Genomic DNA, 18,730 nt, shown 5'->3' on the forward strand with positions numbered 1-18,730 from the left:
ATCTAAGATGCTTTTCTGTTTAGTTTTTGTGATATCACAGGTGAGTTTTGACTTGTTGACATCAAAATGGAGCATGGTCGATCAGAAAAACTTTGATCCAAAAGTTCATCATTTCCACAAAGCTGAATGCTTATCCTTCGCAGATAGCTCACTGAGTGAAACCACAGAATTGCAGAGAGGTCAGCACACCTCTGCTTCTCCATGCTGAAAGCAATTATGGCATGTTTTGAAGAAATCACAAGGGTGGGGCTGTGGCTGAGAAAAATATTTTCCAGACACAAAAGCTTCGAAACCCAAAGTGCACTTTTCCTTTACAAATAAAACATTTGTTTCTTTTGGACTTGACTTTTGCATAAAATGTAAAGTTAGAAAGATCATTTGAACTTTAAGCAGTTTTAGCAGACAATGGAACCTTCATTTGTTTACTTCTTTAAGGTTTTAAACAATCTGTCGAAATGCTCTCCTTTGAGATTCCAGTTGTTTTCCTGCAATTTTAGCAATTAAGTCCGATTTTTATCTTTAAATATCAATGTTAAAAATTAAAGGAGCTAATTTAGGACACATACAGGAAGTTAGAAAGTACATTTAAACGGATTTAAACACTAAAGGCTGAGTAGGAAGAAGTCAGCTAACAGCTGCTGGAGGAAGAAAAGGTCAGATCACAACAGAAAAAAGGCAAAATAATTCACAAAGTGTGTCAAGAAGAGGCTCATAAACACAAATCCAAACAGAACCATGATTAAAAACATGAGCAAGTGGAACTGCAGGCAAGGCAAAAACAAACTCACACCAGAATGAAGAGAAACAGAGGCATGTTACTGAAGATGAATCGGGGGGGCCGGGTGTACGGAGCAAGGCATGGAAAGACAGAAGGGTAAAAAGGAATTCATCTGACTTGACAGACCAGAATCTGTGACATTAACATTGAAACTTTTAAAAGCTATTTTACATTTTAAGCTTTTTTTAATCCATGTTTTTCTTCAGTTTATTCAGCATCTAGCTTTTATTTTAGCAGCTTTAGCAACTAAAATGTGTTTTTCAGCATTAGGTTCCCCCAAAATCTGAAGCAAGTTTTCAGTTCAGATGAATTCAGGCTCATTGAAACGATTTTTTACGTGATAAACATTGCTTCTCACACTGTTTTCCTATAAATCTATATGTCACTAACCAAGGGTGGGCGAACGACGGCTCGGTCTGTTGACAGAGCAAACTGGAATAAATTATATCAATAATCCTTGTTAATGTTTTATTTTACCTGTTGTTCTGGTGTCTCCCCATAGTGCACCACAAGTGAAATGCAACTTCGATCAGGTACAGAAAGGCATTCTGCATTTATGTGTTGCATTTTTTCGATCATTCCAACAACAACCCAGCATTGGGTCTTGGCATCTGAGGGACATCAAGCCATTGGTGCATACAAATGCGTTTATTATTTTCAGTCAGACTCTGCTCTTACTGTGAAATCCTTTTTTTTTTTTTTTTTTTTTTAACTTTTATACGTGAATGTATTTTGTTAGCTCGACCTCTTCCATGCTGACAAAACATCTAAGTATTCTGACCTGCAGAGCTCAAACACTACCAAAGGGACAGAGTTTTTGTGGCCACTGACTGTTTAATTGAGAAAGAAACCTGGTAAACTGTTTTGAAAGAGATCTGAGTGTCTGCCGGGGATCCATGGTGTGCTGAAGCATTCCAGTTATTTGGAGAAAAGAACTAAGTGGATGAGAATGAGACAAAATAACTGAGAAGGGTCTATGTAATGTTGATGGCATTGGCTCTTTATCTGAGAAAGAATCTGCTTCTGAATCGTGTCTGAAGAGTTTCGGAAAGAAATGTGATTTTTTTTTTTTTTTTTGGAAGCTGAACTGTTGTGTAGAAGTGTGTTTGAGAGGGTCATTGTAGTTTCAAGAAATGAGCCAAACCAACAGAGAAAAACTGTTGTACACTCTTTAGGATCTGCTTGGTGTTGACCACATTTTTGTTTTTTAGAATGATATAACAGTCAAAAAGGTATTTATCTGAAGTTTCATTTGTTTAGTCACCATGAACAGGTCGCAGAGATTTACCAATAATTGTTAAAAAAACAAAATTACCACATTTTCTTTTGATTGACAAGTCATGAAGAAATCCTCCCTTTTCTGGGAGTGTTCCTTTAATATGAGACCTTTTTTCCCCTTTCTCTGGGTCGTGTTCGGTTATCATATAATCATTTAAATGGTTTACAATTCTAAACAAACCAATAACTAGAATATGTTAGTAAATGCTCTGTCCATCTATTTGCAGAGTATTTTATTTATCTAAAATTAACGACAAAAAGGGAGATTTGCCATCTTTTTCTCTGCAGAAACAGCAGGAATAAAATCGACGCCAGAGATCCTCCATCTTTATGACCTCCCTGCCTTCATAAACAATCTAACAGCAAATCAAAGCAGCACATTCCTGAGTCTGGAAACACATAATCCCTTGATGGATGTTGCTCCCATTTTCATTGTTTTCTTTTTTGTGGCCTTTTTTTCCCCCCTCATTTCCTAAAGTTTATGCCTTTTTCCTTGCAGCTGGATCAGTGAAGCTCTGCAACAATTCAGAAAATGGGTGGACCCAGAATGGAAGAAAGGAATACAATAACCTAATGTTATTAACAGGGGAGAAAAGGTTCAAAAGAATACTCCTCAACAGTTTGTAGCTGCTGCACAGGTGCATGCTTTTGCTGTTTGCTGCAGGCTGTGTGGGCAAAGGGACAGCTTTTCTTGGGCTAAACAGTTTCCAGAGTTCACAGGAAGGAGGGCTCAAGGAAAAGGAGGCGGCTTTAGTCGGATGGGGATCTCAGTTCCTAAAAGAGAAGACAGATTTCTCCCATTGCTAAGCACATTGTAGCTGCAGCAGACCTGAACCAGGTGAGTCCTTCCTCGTGGAATTAATGCTGTAGCTGCATGAGAATTTGAGAAGGAAAGCATAAACAAAATATGACTGACAATAAGGCAGATTGATGTGAAGGACTAACATTCTTTAAGTGAATATGACTTCAGTCACAGCGATGGATGAATGGAAAACTTAACTCCATGCAACTAGGCTAAACAGGTTTCAGGGTCTACTGCATTCTTTATTGAGAAAGAAAAAAAAGGAAAGTAGTTATGTAATGTGCTCCGTCAGTAAATGACCCTTAACATCTGGCTCCAGTCTGCATGTTCCCACTGAGATCAGAGAAAAACACCAGGAGCAGATGTGGGATCTTTACTTATATTACATCTCTGCTGCAGAAGCTGCAGCTAACATGCAAAAACACCTTTTGTTTTCTTGCACTGAATGAGTTGATTGCTTGATAGGAAATTCCTCCAGACATTCACGCCACACTAGCAAAAAAATCCGACTTTTCAGGCACTTGCATGGACTGTATTGTTGCTAACATGCAAACTAGTCCTTGTTTTCATCTCTTTTGTTCACATAATTTGTTGTAACAAAGAAAACACTTTTCAAAAAGCTACAGAAAACGTTGCTTGAAAAAAATGAAGGATTACCGGTACATTTGTTTGTTTTTTTAAACCCAAAAAGTTTATGGATTGCTCTCATGTCAAAAATCTCCCAATATTTTTCTGCTTAACACAAAAAGAGCTTCTACTGCTTTGAGCTTTGGGAGCATCCAAGTGTAACAAATTCTTGTTTGCTGAATTGGATAATTTTATGGAAGCAGATGTATCGTCCTGAATACCAGAGAAAACATTTTTGTCCAATCAAAACACTTTTTAACCCAAAAAAACTAAAATTCCCAGAGTCCCACCTCTTTATAATTAGTGCCATTGAAAAGCCTCAAATGTTCTCAGTAGATACCAAAAGGAATTAAGTCAGTAGAATGCAGTTGTTGGGAGATAATTGGGTTTAGAAATATTATCTACAGAGGACAAATCTGCATTGCTAGTCAGAAGGATATACTCAGTAATGGAATTTAAGTTTGATTTTCTTACTATATGTCCTCCATCATCAGAATTGATTTAATTTTGCATTTTTTTTCTACTCTTCCTTCAGTTGCAGTTATGTTAGAAGCTCTCCTCCTGCTATTCTTCTCCTCCCCGGTGGTCATGGTGCCTCCTCTCAGTGCTCCTGTGGCCTGCAAACGCTGCTGTGATCCCCTGGGCCCAGCAGAGGGCAGTGGAGATCAGAGAGCCATGCCAGAGTTCAGCCACATCCCTGAGGTCCGCACTTTCATCAACATGACCATCCTGAAAGGTAAAAAAGCCCCAAAAGCAGTCGGACCAGAACTGCAGCTCTCAGTTTACAGATGGAGAATTTAAAGCATGTGTCTAATTTCTAAGCTTTTATAAACACTATCAGACATCAAAGAACTTAATGTTCCCTTTCAAAATTCCAGATTCTCTTGGTTTGTTTTTAGAAAAAAATGTCAAAGATCAAGGTTTCCTGCTCTCATAAACTTGTGTGCAGAGCCACAATCTTTTTCTGTCTCTGGTTTTTGTGCAGTGTTTAGAGGCTGGACCAGGACTTCTTCTGTCCCCCTGGGAAAGCATTTTTAAGGTCCCACTATATGCAGAGCTTGCGGTTAAAAAGGCCAAAAATAAAGTGATCGTAATCTCCAAGCTTTGAAATAAGTAACAGAAACATTGTAACAGACCCACACATCAGATTTTTCTTTGAACATTTATATTGCTGTCCAGTGAAGTGAATCAATCTTAGCACACGTGCTACTTTTTAAAAGTCAACTTTACTTCAACAAAAACTTGTCTTCAAGTCACTTATGAAAACATAACAAACTGCTCCATAAGTATGATTAGCTATAAAACAGGTCTAGCATTCATAAATTAATCAAATTAAACAAAGGTACAGGACTAAAATAGTAGTTAAAAATACCATTACCTGAAACCGGACAATCACTCAAACAGAATTGTTTGACAGATAACTCCCATGATGCACCTCACCTGCTTCATATTTTTCAGTTGGCATTTTTAAAGTTTTTATTTTTTTTTTATTTTACTTTTTATGTTTGTTTTGTTTTGTTTTTGCTGAGAACCGAGGTGCTGGACTATTTTCTCTGGTAACAAATTGGAAAAACATTATCAGATCACTGACTGTACAATGTTTTAGAACCCACACATTTGGTGTAAACCCAGGCTTTAGTTCGCTCTTTAGTTTAAATTTATTTCTTTTATTTTTTTTCTCTGGAGCTGCTCCACACGTTTTCCTGTTGTTGGCGCCGTTATGCGTGTGTGAACGGAATCCTCTCAGGTTTACGTGATAGAAGGCCAGAGCTGTGCTCAGACAAGGTTGGAGTCAAAAAACAAATCTAAACTGGTGTGTAAAAATACAAAAACACTATTGAAATTACAGTAGTTGTCTTTTGAAACAGTCAAATTGGCCAACCTAACAAACAAAACAACTTGCAGATAAATCTGCTGGTGTCGTGTTTTGTTTGCAGATCTGTTTTTTGTAAGGAATATTTTTTCTATTTAAAATCTCTGATGAAAGTTAACACAGTGAACATTCTGTGATGTCACTGTGTCTTAGATCAAGAAAAATGTTTTAGATAAACTTGACATTACACAAACTGTATAGTTTGGGTGGTGTAACGGGTGCAGAATTCAGATTAAATTCAGCTTTATGTACAACAGAAAAGCAGGTCACTTTACTGGCTCTAGCTATCATGAGATGACAAAAAGGCTCAAAGATCACCAACTTAAATACACCAAAATAATTTAAATTCTAGTGCCATCAGGCAATCTGATGACTGAAGAGCCAACTAGTTTGATGCAAAAAATGAGAAAATTGGAGTGAGATTTTATGCTTTAGATTTTCATTTTTCCTCACTTCTGTCGTAACATTCTAGCCTAAAATATTCATGAACATTTCTCAAATCTTGATGAGTTTGACCGCAGATACCAGACGGTGCCTGATGACGCCAGAGAAGAGGGAACGGACAAGGATCCGGATAAAATGAGAAGGAGAAAGGAGGCTTAAATCTAACAGGAGAGCTTATGTGCAGGACAAGAGAAGGATATATGGATGAAGGATAGGAGCTAGTGGAATGAAGTGTTGAATTATTTAGCCCAGTCTAAAAGTGGTGGTAGTCAGGGGATAAATATAGTGCGTTCCAAATTATTATGCAAATTGTATTTAAATGTCAAAAAGATACTATTCTTTGTTTTTCAATTACACTCAAGGATGATATTTTGTCTTGGGGCTCTTTGGATCACTGACATCAATTACAGATACCTGTGATAATTAGTTTGTCAGGTGAGTTCAATTAAAGGTAAAACAACTTAAGAGGATGTTCCACCCTTCCTATGGTGTTAGGGTCCCTACGGACCCGTTTTGAGTTTTAGCATGCATAAAAGTACTTCATATATTTGTTTTTTGCGTTGAAACTTTTTGACTTTGTCAGAAACTTCCATTTAAACAAAATAAAAGCTTTATTATTTTTTTTACTAAATTATAAAGTGCGCTGATGAAAAAAATGACTTTTGTGGTGTTCGGGTCATTTTTGACCCAGTCAAAATTTTCGATTATAAAACAATAAAAAATGACAAAAATGAAATCATAAACACAGAATCAACCAACAGCCTCTTCCTCCAACCACTTGAGCTTCATTTAGGGGCTTTTCTCCTTGCCTTTTTGCGAGAACAAACAATGGGAGAGACTTGTCAAGCCATTTGAGTGTAGAGGTGGTGACTTGGCAAGGCAAGGCAAGTTTATTTGTATAGCACAATTCGTACACAAAGTAATTCAAGGTGCTTCGCAAAACAGAAAAATGCATTAAAATCACAATACATCATAGAAATAATCAACGTAAAATTTACTTTAAAAGAAAAGAAAAGAAAAAAAAAAAATTTTAAAATTGATTTCAAAATAAAGGAAGGAAAGGAAAGAAAAGTGCAGATAGGACCGTTCAGTCATATACACGGCTAAACAGAAATGTTTTAAGTCTAGATTTGAACATGAACACAGAAGAGGCCTGTCTTACGACTTCAGGGAGGCTGTTCCAGATTTTAGCTGCAGAATATTGAAACGCTGATTTCCCTTGTTTAGTTCGGACTCTGGGAATCAACAGGAGGCCGGCCCCTGAGGTCCTCAGAGTACGAGATGGTTCATATGGCACTAACATGTCAGAGATGTACTTTGGTGCTCGGCCATGGAGAGACTTGTACACAAGCAGAGCTGCTTTGAAGTCTATTCTTTCGGGTACAGGGAGCCAGTGCAGAGACCTGAGCACAGGACTAATGTGATCATACTTCCTGGTTCTGGTCAAGACTCGAGCAGCAGCATTCTGGATGTACTGAAGCTGTTTTACAGCTCGTTTGGAGAGGCCGGTGAGCAGGCCGTTACAGTAGTCTAACCTACTGGAGACAAATGCATGAATAAGTATCTCCAGGTCTGGCTTTTACATTATGTTTTTGATTTTGGCAATGTTTTTCAGATGGTAAAATGCCGCTGATTTTACTGACTTGATATGGCTGTTAAAGTTCAGGTCAGAGTCCATGATTACCCCTAGATTTCTGACTTGATTTGAGGGTTTAAGAGACAGAGAATGAAGGTAGCTGCTGACACTTTCTCTTTGTTTCTGTGGGCCAAAAATAAGAACTTCGGTCTTGTTTGAGTTTAGCTGGAGAAAGTTGTTCTGCATCCACGCACTGATCTGTTGGAGGCAGTGGCTGAGTGAATCCACCGGCCCATATTCACCTGTTGTCAGTGACACATAGATCTGAGTATCATCTGCATAGTTGTGATAAGATATGTTATTACTGCGTATTAACTGCCCTAGTGGCAGCATGTAGAGGTTGAACAGAAGGGGTCCCAGGATCGATCCCTGGGGCACACCACAAGCAGAGTAAACATCTCCAATTCACAGGATGCAACAATGAGGAGAAAATTCAATGTAAATGAAGTTTTGGATCACATATTTCTTGCAAATGAGGCAGAGGACACACAGGATTTTAGCGATGGAGATGAGCGGGCCTCTGAGAACGAAGATGATGTGGAGTACCAATTGGAAGAAAAAGACACAACTGATCAGTCTGCAGAGGAGGTCACTGGTGCTGAAGCTACTCCTGCTGAATCATTCCAATCCAAACGTGGCAACATCCGTTGGAGCACAGTTCCTCCTGATGTACATGGAAGGACAGCTGCTACAAACATCATCAAAATGACCCCTGGGGTCACGAAGTGACAAAAAGCCCATAATCATCCTGAACTACAACAAAAATAAAGGAGGAGTGGACAATCTGGACAAGCTTACTGCCACCTACACTTGCCGGCACATGACCAGGAGATGGCCAATGGTTGTGTTTTACAACATCCTCAATGTGTCTACATACAATGCATTTGTGTTGTGGACCAATATTTACCAAGGGTGGAATTCAACCCAAAACACCAAGCGGAGAATGTGTCTTGAGGAGCTCGGGAATGCCCTTGTCAAGCCGCACATTGAGCAACAGGAACGGGTGCCCCGAGCTCCGGCTGCTGCAGACTTGGTCAGACAGCTGCAGGGGTCCCAAACAAGCCATCCACATCCACAGCAACAAGAAGAGCATCAGAATCACCTTCCCCCTCAGAAGCCAGCCCTGCCTCAAGCACTCCAGCCACAATGCCAGTGAGACCACCTCGCTAAGAAAGAAAGAGGTGTCAGGTCTGCCCTAGCAATATGGACAGAAAAACCTACATAGTGTGCTTCACCTGCAACAAATATATCTGCAAAGAACACACTAGAAGTGTAATTTTTTGCAACACGTGCATCTAAACACACACACAGGCATGTTGTTTGCAGAGTTTTTATAGAAGTACTTGATCTCTTTTGGTGTGATTTTCTTGATTGGTTGTTGTTTATTTGACTTTGCAAATCTTTGTTTTATTGTAATTTTTTATTTTTTACAACTGTTCTGTTTTTCATATTGTTAAATATTGTATTAGAGTTCTATTGTGTGGAGAAAAGACTTGTTTTTGCCCTTTTCTTGAAGTAAATATATACGGGTCAAAAATGACCCGAACACCATAGATGTTACTATATTTGATAATATTAAAATTAAAAAAAAATTTTGTTGAATATTTAAGAAATGTGTTTTAATATCTGTCAGTTATATTCAGGTAACAGAACAACTGATTATTTTGTTGCCTTCTTCTCTTAAGGTTCATTTGACCACTTTTTAGACATTGAAAACAAGGGGTATGCTGTTAAAAACAAAGGCCCAGGGGGCCACAAAAAATATTAAAACCAATCTTTTCATGGATAAGGGAGCCCAACCAGCTAAACAAGAGTTAAGAAAAACTTTGGATGATAAAAAATTGTTTTTAGGGTATTTTATGGCTGATTTAATACACGGGTCCAAAATGACCCGCTAACACCACAGATGGCAGCAGAAAGCTAACACCAGAGGAAGGTTAAGCAGACAAATATTTCCAAGCAATATGGGAAAGAAAAAGGATATCTGCTGTTGAAAAGCGGGAAATAGTTAAATGCTTTGGACAAGGTATAAAAACTTTGGATATTTCATGAAAGCATACATGTGATCATCGTAGTATTTAATGATTTCTGGCTGATTCAGAGCGCACACAGCCTTGTGCAGATAAAGGCAGATTGAGGAAGGTTTCTGCCAGACAAATATGTCAGATTAAGAAAGCGGCTGCTAAAATACCATTATAAAGTAACAAGCACATATTTGAAGCTGCTGGTGTCCCTGTAGTCTCACCAACAATCCAGGTGTAGGATCCTCCACACAGAGGCTTGGAGTCCTACATACACCTTTTATTCAGCCACCACTAAACAACACTCTCAAGCAGATACGGCTGCAGTGGCCCGACACATACATGAAGACTCATTTTCAAACAGTCTTGTTCGCTGATGAACGCCGTGCAACCCTGGATTGTCCCGTGGGTGGATGGCCATCGTGTCCCAACTAGGCTCCAGAAAGGAGGTGGTGTAGTCATATCGAAATTGAAAATCTAAATTGAATGTTTTGGGCAGGAATCATGGGAAGACAGCTTCAGGCGTGAAAATGACCTCTTAAATGTGTGTGGAGATTTTGACACTTTCTTCTGTTGTACAAAAATAAGAATTGTGCTTTCCGTAGCAAAATCCTATTCATGACAATGCACCATCTCATGCTGCAAGGATGGTGTCATGATTAGCAAGCGTGGTCGACTCAGGTGCTGGAACCCGGAAGGAGGCTCGGCAGGCAGTGAGGTGAGAATAATGAGGTTTTTAATTAGAAAAGGTCAGGATGGACTTGAGCTCCAGTATCCTTCCAGATTGTCCAAGGAGTGGTTGGAGGGTATTGTTGGCAGCAACCGCGTGATCCGAGACTGGGGTTGGAGAACGTCCGAGCGAGACGGCGAGAGGTGACCCGTGATCAGGTATGCTCCTCCGGTAAGCGAGGTCCTGGAATGAATGTGGAGACAAAAGCAGTTTAGTGGTAAGCAAGAGACAGGCAAGGGCCAGAATCTATGAGAGGCCAGGAGATGCACCATAGGAGTACAACGAACTAGCGTCGGTTACAGGTCCGTGGTCTCCTTAAGAGTCTGCTGGCTGATGAGGAGGCGCAGCTGGAGGCATCAGGTGGAGCTGATGAGGAGGACCCGGCCGGGGGCACCGTGACAGTACCCCCCCTCCAACGACCGCCTCCAGGCGGAACAGGGCGGCGATCGGGGTTGGCCCGGAAGAAGTCGTCAACGAGGGAGGGATCCAAGATGAAGGAGCGCGGGACCCACGACCGCTCCTCCGGGCCATAACCCTCCCAGTCCACCAGGTACTGGTATCCACGACCCCGGCGCCGAACGTCCAAGACCCGGCTGGCGGTGTAGGCCGGGGCGCCATCGATGAGCCGGGCGGGTGGAGGGGAAGCGGACGGCGGGCAAAGGGAGCTTTGGTGGACAGGCTTGACTTGGGACACATGAAATGAAGGATGGATTTTGAGGGCAGCAGGTAACTTGAGGCGGACACAGTTGGGGTTGATTACACGGTCGATGGGAAAAGGCCCGATGTAGCGGGGAGCCAATTTACGAGAGGTTGCCTGGAGAGGAATGTTCCTAGAAGAGAGCCACACCTGTTGCCCTGGCTGGTAAGAGGGACTCACCACTCGGTGACGATTCGCGATCTGGCAGTTACTCTCTTTGGAACGCAGGAGAGCAGTCCGAGCCTGGTGCCAAACCTCCTGGCAGCGCTGGAGATGGAACTGCACGGAGGGCACCGCCAGATCGAGCTCCTGGGTAGGGAACAAGGGTGGTGAGTAACCCAACGATGCCTCGAAAGGTGACATACCCGTCGCTGCCGAAGGATGGTTGTTGTGAGCGTATTCCACCCATACGAGGTAATCCGACCAATCCCCTTGATTCTGGGCCACCAGGCAGCGTAGGGAAGCCTCAAGTTCTTGATTGGCCCTTTCGGCCTGGCCGTTAGATTGGGGATGATACCCCGACGAGAGGCTGACGGAGGCCCCGAGGGCGGAGCAAAAGGCCTTCCAGACCTGGGACGTGAACTGTGGACCCCGGTCAGACACGATGTCGGATGGTATGCCATGATGACGGAAAACAAAATTAATCAGGATCTGGGCTGTTTCGGTGGCTGTGGGCAGTTGAGAGAGGGGAATGAAATGAGCAGATTTAGAAAAACGATCAATGATGGTAAAAATGACCGTGTAACCATGAGAAGGAGGCAGTCCAGTGACAAAATCAACGGCGATGTGTGACCAGGGTCGGCTGGGCGTAGACAGAGGATGGAGATGACCAGCAGGAGGTGAGTTGGATGACTTGGCCCTGGCACAGGTGGTACAGGCAGAGACGTATTCGCGTACGTCGCTTTCCATGGAAGGCCAGAAGAAACGGCGTTTAAGGAGCATGAGGGTGCGGCGAACCCCACCGTGGCAAGCGATCTTAGACGAATGGCCCCAGGTGATGACATCAGACCTGAGCCTATCGGGTACAAACAGGGTACCAGGCGGGCAGTTAGTATTATCGGGTTTCTCACCTTGGGCCTGTTGCACTCTCGCTTCTATGTCCCACGTGAGGTTGCCCACAAATAGAGAGTCCGGAATAATGGGTGGTGTAGCAGATCCGTCGGTGGTGCTGTATTTTCGGGACAGGGCATCGGGTTTGCCGTTTTTGCTGCCTGGACGATAGGTGATGGTAAAATTAAACCTGTCGAAAAACAGACACCAACGGGCCTGTCTGGAGTTGAGTCTCTTGGCTGAACGGAGGTAGGCCAGGTTCTTGTGGTCAGTCCACACAATAAACTGTTGTTCTGCCCCCTCCAACCAATGTCTCCATTCCTCCAGTGCCAGCTTGATGGCCAGTAGCTCCCGGTTGCCGACGTCGTAATTACGCTCAGCAGGATTGAGTTTTCTTGAAAAAAAAGCACAGGGTTTGAGTTTGCCGGAAGGTGATTCACGCTGGGATAACACAGCCCCTACCCCAGAGTCCGAGGCGTCTACTTCAACAATAAATTGCTTGTGAGGATCAGGTTGTATGAGGATGGGGGCTGAAGTAAACAGTACTTTAAGTTCATGGAAGGCAGAGTCAGCAGCGTTGTTCCAAACATAGGGAACCTTGATGGAGGTAAGCTGAGTGAGTGGGGCTGCGATGCTACTATAATTTCTTATGAATCTCCTATAAAAGTTGGCGAAACCCAGAAACTGTTGTAGTTTTTTGCGAGACTGGGGAACTTCCCACTCAGACACGGCTCGTAGTTTTGAAGGGTCTGGTTTGATTTGGCCAGCCTCGAGAATGTAACCTAAAAACGCTACAGAATCGACATGGAACTCGCATTTTTCGGATTTAACAAAAAGCTTGTTCTCCAATAAACGCTCGAGGACAAGCCGGACGTGATGACGATGTTCAACTGGGTTATTGGAGTAGATGAGGATATCATCCAGATAGATGAAGACGAAGCGGTTAAGAAAGTCCCGCAGGACGTCGTTTACGAGCCGTTGAAAGATGGCAGGGGCGTTGGTGAGACCAAAGGGCATGACTAAGTATTCATAGTGTCCGAGAGGGGTATTAAAGGCGGTTTTCCACTCGTCCCCCTCTCGAACCCTAACGAGATGGTATGCGTTACGCAGATCTAGTTTCGTGAAAATGTTGGCTACCTGGACGGAGTCGAAGACGGAAGAAATAAGGGGAAGAGAGTATTTATCCTTTACCGTTATTTGGTTTAGCTCTCGGTAGTCAATACAGGGTCTGAGGGTCTTATCCTTTTTCTCAACGAAGAAAAATCCCGCTCCAACAGGAGACGTGGAAGGGCGGATGTGACCGAGAGAGAGCGCCTCCTGAATGTAACTCTCCATGGAGAGTTTCTCAGGTCCAGACAGATTAAATAACCTACCCTTGGGAAGGGGGGCTCCACTGAGGAGTTCAATGGCGCAGTCATAAGGCCTATGAGGTGGTAAAGCACAGGCCTTAGACTTACTGAACACGGTCTTGAGGTCATGATAACAGGATGGAACCTTAGACAAGTCAACATCCTCCTGTTCTGGGAATTTGGCAGCGCCTGAGGTGGGAAGAGCAGAATGTAAACAATTAGCCATGCAGAAGGTACTCCAGTTAACTACCCGGGATTTAGACCAGTCTATTTGGGGATTATGTTGGCGCAACCAGGAAAACCCTAAGATAACCGGGGTTTGAGGAGAGTCGGTAATAAAGAACTGATGGTACTCGCGGTGATTACCGGACGAAATCAGCTGAATAGGTTCCGTACGTTGAGTGATTTTTGAGAGTAATTTACCCCCCAAACCGGCAGCCTTAACGGGAGTGATTAGAGCTTCAACCGGTAGTTGAAGTTGACGAACGAGATTAGAGTCTATGAGGCTGTGTTCAGCTCCAGAGTCAATTAAGGCATTACATTCATGGACATGATTCAGACATGAAAACTTGACAGGCATGAACAGGAAAGGCTCTGTGGTCTTTTCCGACAGGTCCCCTCGCGACCTGTCGCTTAGCGAGGGGTTCGGGAGTTTAAACGGATGGGACAATGTGAAACAGTGTGGCTGGCATCTCCGCAATAAAAACATAATCCCTCGTTGCGGCGTTTATGCCTTTCAGCAGGAGAGAGTTTCGAATGTCCTATCTGCATGGGTTCGTCAGTGAAGCTGCTAGAGGCGTCAGCGCCAGCGGTCGTAGGATGGTGAACCTGAAAGGAACGGTGAGGAACGTCAGAGGAAGGCCGGCGTGTGGTTAAACTCCGTTCTGCCTGGCGCTCACGGAGCCGTATGTCAGAGCGGAGCGCGGCGGTCACAAGTTCCTCAAAAGTATCCGCTTCGGGTTGGGTACATAAGTGATCTTTGATTTTGTCATTCAGGGATTGATAGAAAACACCCTTGAGGGCAATGTCCGGCCAGCCCGCTTCAACCGCCAAAATCCGGAAGTCTATAATGTGGTCGCTCACCGGACGGTTACGCTGCTTAAGGCTGAGTAACCGCCGGGTCGCTTCCTCCTGTTTGCGTGGTTGGTCAAAAACTAGTTGAAATTCACCTATGAAGCGGTCAAAGGGGAGATGTGAGAGTGGATGGGTGGCCAAAAAGGCCTGGGCCCACTGAAGAGCTTTGCTGCGGAGGGAATTGACAACTAAGGAAATCTTGCTCTGATCTGAATGATAATACCGGGGTGCTTGTTGAAAGAGCAGTCGGCACTGTAATAGGAAACAACCGCATGCTTCTACGTCACCGTGAAAAGGTTCCGGCTGCGACCGGATGTTTTCCTCCGGGGAGACGGAAGTGACGGTGGTGATGTCATCCGAAGCGGCGATGGGGCTAGAAGCTTGGGCCGAAAATCCGGCTAGGGTGTGCGTGATGCTGTCCAGGCGGCGGAATAACTCCTGTTGAGCAGCGGACATTTGTGAGAGGGCATCAGACTGACGACTGAGCAACATACCTTGTTGAGCGATGGCAAGGCGGAGTCCCTCCGGGTCAGCTGAGTCGGAGGAATGGCTAGTTCGTTCTGTCATGATTAGCAAGCGTGGTCGACTCAGGTGCTGGAACCCGGAAGGAGGCTCGGCAGGCAGTGAGGTGAGAATAATGAGGTTTTTAATTAGAAAAGGTCAGGATGGACTTGAGCTCCAGTATCCTTCCAGATTGTCCAAGGAGTGGTTGGAGGGTATTGTTGGCAGCAACCGCGTGATCCGAGACTGGGGTTGGAGAACGTCCGAGCGAGACGGCGAGAGGTGACCCGTGATCAGGTATGCTCCTCCGGTAAGCGAGGTCCTGGAATGAATGTGGAGACAAAAGCAGTTTAGTGGTAAGCAAGAGACAGGCAAGGGCCAGAATCTATGAGAGGCCAGGAGATGCACCATAGGAGTACAACGAACTAGCGTCGGTTACAGGTCCGTGGTCTCCTTAAGAGTCTGCTGGCTGATGAGGATGAGGAGGCGCAGCTGGAGGCATCAGGTGGAGCTGATGAGGAGGACCCGGCCGGGGGCACCGTGACAGATGGTGCTGTATAGTGGTGAGGTTAATATTGTTAGTTCTCAGGAGAATGCAGATTGTGCTCGGCCAATCAGAAACAGTTTAAATTTATCATTAATATTCTCAATGTTACAACATAAACTATCTGTTCAAAGAGAAAGTCGCCTTTATTTTGACACTTTTTATACATTGTGCTTCTTTTTCTGTGATTTCCTGTCATATTTAGAGAGATGATGACAGAAGTTACTGTTCTTTAATATTTTGTGCTCTTATATTACTCAGGTGACAAAGGAGATCGTGGTGACAGAGGAACACCAGGCAAAGGTGGGGAACAGGGTTCCCCAGGGTCCATAGGACCTACTGGTCCACAGGGCAGTAAGGGTCAGGCAGGTCTTCCTGGAGAACCCTGCAAGGTCCAGTACTCCGCTTTCTCTGTTGGCCGTCGCAAATCCCTTCACACCCAGGACGCCTACCAGACAGTGATCTTTGACACAGTCTTCGTGAACCTCCACGAACACTTCGACATGTTCGAGGGCAAATTCCTCTGCCACATCCCGGGGATCTACTTCTTCAACGTCAACATCCACACATGGAACTTCAAAGAGACATACCTGCACATCATGCACAACGACACAGAGCGGGCCATCGTGTACGCCCAGCCCAGCGACCGCTCCATCATGCAGAGTCAGAGCCTGATGCTGGAGCTGGAACTGAGGGATGAGGTTTGGCTCCGTCTGTACAAGAGGGAGCGGGAGAACGCCATCTACAGCGACGACGTGGACGTCTACATCACCTTCAGCGGATACCTTGTTACACCTAAATAAGAGGAAGAAAGAACACCTTCCAAAAAATGAATATACACCGTCCTTTGGTCATGATCACAAAAATGAAACAACCCCAGATAAAACAAAAAAATGAAAAAATAAACTCTGTACACTGTCACCAGACTTTTCTCCTGCACCAAACTCCAGATGTGAGTAAACATGAAACCACAGTCATCTGCAAAGAGTTGAGGTTACAAACAAAGATGGGAAACATGCAGAAACAGCTAACCTGGTGCCAACTAAGGTTTCAAAATCACAAAGATTGTTCATATGTGGCTAAAAGAATTTTTGCTTTGCAATTTTTTTTAGCATATTCTGAGTCATTTAAATGACTCGGATGAATACATTTGTTTGAAATTCACACAAAATATAACAAGAACAAACAGGAAGGGCAGTTTTGACATAATTTAACGATTAATCCACCTGTTTCTCGGCATCAAAGTGACAACCCTTCTATTTCTTATTTCATTTTTGACTATAAAAAATGTGAAACCAGTCAGTTAGACTGTCACCTTGTCTGAAGCCAGATTTGGGGTTTCCCAGCACATTTAAGTCTAAACCACAGTTAAATCCAGACAGTGAACAGACCTGCTGATGGGTTTTTAAAATGATCTTCCTGTGTAACCCAAATACTGCAGACCCTAAGGTCATGGGGCAAAACAAAGATTTTTCCCCCAAAGTATGCAAAAGTTTTGGTTCCATCAGTAACAGTAAAACCAGGTACTAAAGCAGCTTAGCACCATCAAACTACCAGCACCATATTTGACTGTTAGGTTTCTTTTTTTTTTACAAAATGCCATGTATTCAAAGGTCTTGAAGCACTTTTTAACCACTGTATTGTCGTTTTAAATTTCTAATGACGCATTTTATGTTTTTTTATAATGTGTTTTCATTCATCCATTGGTTTTTCTTCCTTCCTTTATTATTTACAGGTACTTCCTAGGACAACAGAAAGTTGAGAAAATCTAATGTTCCAGTTGGAAACAGTAAACATAAAAAAATAAAGTAACATTGACACATGTTAGTCTCCGGATTTTCAAATTAAATAAACACTATAAGAAACATGCCAATAATTTACCTCTTTAACTTTACAAAAGTTATTCTGAAAAGAGAAACGATTAAGTGATAAATTGTTAGCATGCATTCGTTTTTTGATGGATTCTTTTTACGTGAAGCTTTTAAATCAACAGCTCAGGAATTAATCCAGTCTGGCTTTGAAAAATTGAATAAAATTCAGCAAAATGGTGAAAACATAATCTACTAAATTGTTTTGAAGTATTTTTAAACACGAGGCCAGTTGGAAAAGCTTTTTATTTCCAGCATCACATGTTGGAGAGCAGGGCATACAGCCACTATTACAGCTTCACTGTATACATTTATGATAGCATTTTCCTTTAGTTGACAATATTTTATGAAGATTGTATAATTGTTATGTTAAACTTTCAGTTTTCACTTGCATCAGCACAGAACCATAAAAAGAAAACATATTAAGGATAATATGAAAGGGCCTACATCATGCTTTTCTTAAACTACATCCATATACAGTACAGACAAAAAGTTTGGACATACTTTCCTATTTATTTGAGTGAGAAGGTGTGTCCAAACTCTTGGTCTGTACTGTATGTGGTAATATGATACTTTTGGCACACTAAAAAACGATTTTTTTATGAAACGAGTTATTTTTACACCTCACTTCCTACCCGGAAGTCAGACAACTGGATTTCTGAGGCCCTGTCTTTTGCTTCTTGTGGGTGGCGCCCATTTCATTCCCAGCCCCTAACCCCAACCCAACACAAAGAAAGACGAGCCAAGAAGGAGCCGGTCCCAGGGGCAGTCCCAGGCCCCTGCCCCCATGCACTGCCCCAGCAAGAGGTCTGGTCAGGCACTGAGGCAGTTGACCAATCAAGGCTGGCCTGATGGTCTCAGTACAAACCCCAACTCATCAAACCTCTAAGGTCCTGTCCCCCAAGCTGCCCCCCCCCCCCGATATCCCCCCAACCAAAAGACACCCCACCTCCCAACAGAAATCTGATAATGAGCTAATTTGTTAATTATTACAAATCTGCCTTGTGGGCCAGTAACTGTATTCTTATGCGTAAACTTAACATTTTTATTGATTAAAGCAGCAACTCCTTTTTGTTGGGAGTTGTAATTAATAGATTCCGTGAAGGGAAATTGTAAGCGGTATAGGAGATGAGACTAGGAAGAAAAGAAAAGAAAAAAATAACAAAAAATCCATGAAGACAACATAGTTAACGTGTGGATTTGTTGATGAACAATTCTATCAATGTAAATAAGAATAGTCTGTGTTTTCAGCGCAGCATCTGATGATCTTCAGCACGGCCTAACTGAACCTATTTAACAACATCTAGAGGAACATGTGCAAGTGCCTTGAGTTTAGCAGATGATTAGTTAGTGAAACTCAGTTTGAAACAATTCATGTCCTGTAAAATTTGGGCAGATTTCTACACAGTTTTCTAATTTTCTGAAATCCTTTTTTTAAGCTGGAACCCCAACTTATGT

The 18,730-nt window shown here is 42.9% G+C and overlaps 1 protein-coding gene and 2 long non-coding RNA genes across 3 annotated transcripts; 2 read left to right on the forward strand and 1 right to left on the reverse strand.

Annotated features, from left to right (window-relative positions):
* Nucleotides 1-10,091: 10,091 nt before the first annotated feature.
* LOC110015509 lies at nt 10,092-10,352 on the forward strand. Its single transcript, XR_002290720.2, has 2 exons — nt 10,092-10,177; nt 10,243-10,352. It is a non-coding gene; the product is annotated as an uncharacterized LOC110015509 (long non-coding RNA).
* A 4,362-nt stretch (nt 10,353-14,714) lies between these two features.
* LOC101166136 (complement C1q tumor necrosis factor-related protein 1) lies at nt 14,715-17,998 on the forward strand. Its single transcript, XM_023957732.1, has 3 exons — nt 14,715-14,987; nt 15,053-15,170; nt 15,666-17,998. The coding sequence occupies exons 1-3, from the start codon at nt 14,865-14,867 to the stop codon at nt 16,205-16,207; spliced, it is 783 nt and encodes a 260-aa protein (XP_023813500.1). The 5' UTR covers nt 14,715-14,864; the 3' UTR covers nt 16,208-17,998.
* On the reverse strand, nt 14,989-15,656 carry LOC111947785. The gene is made up of 2 exons (XR_002873713.1): nt 15,269-15,656; nt 14,989-15,182 (listed from the first exon to the last, which is right to left on the reverse strand). It is a non-coding gene; the product is annotated as an uncharacterized LOC111947785 (long non-coding RNA).
* Nucleotides 17,999-18,730: the final 732 nt, after the last annotated feature.

The sequence above is a fragment of the Oryzias latipes genome, chromosome 8 (assembly GCF_002234675.1).
Source record: "Oryzias latipes chromosome 8, ASM223467v1".
NCBI classification, from domain to species: Eukaryota; Metazoa; Chordata; class Actinopteri; order Beloniformes; family Adrianichthyidae; genus Oryzias; species Oryzias latipes.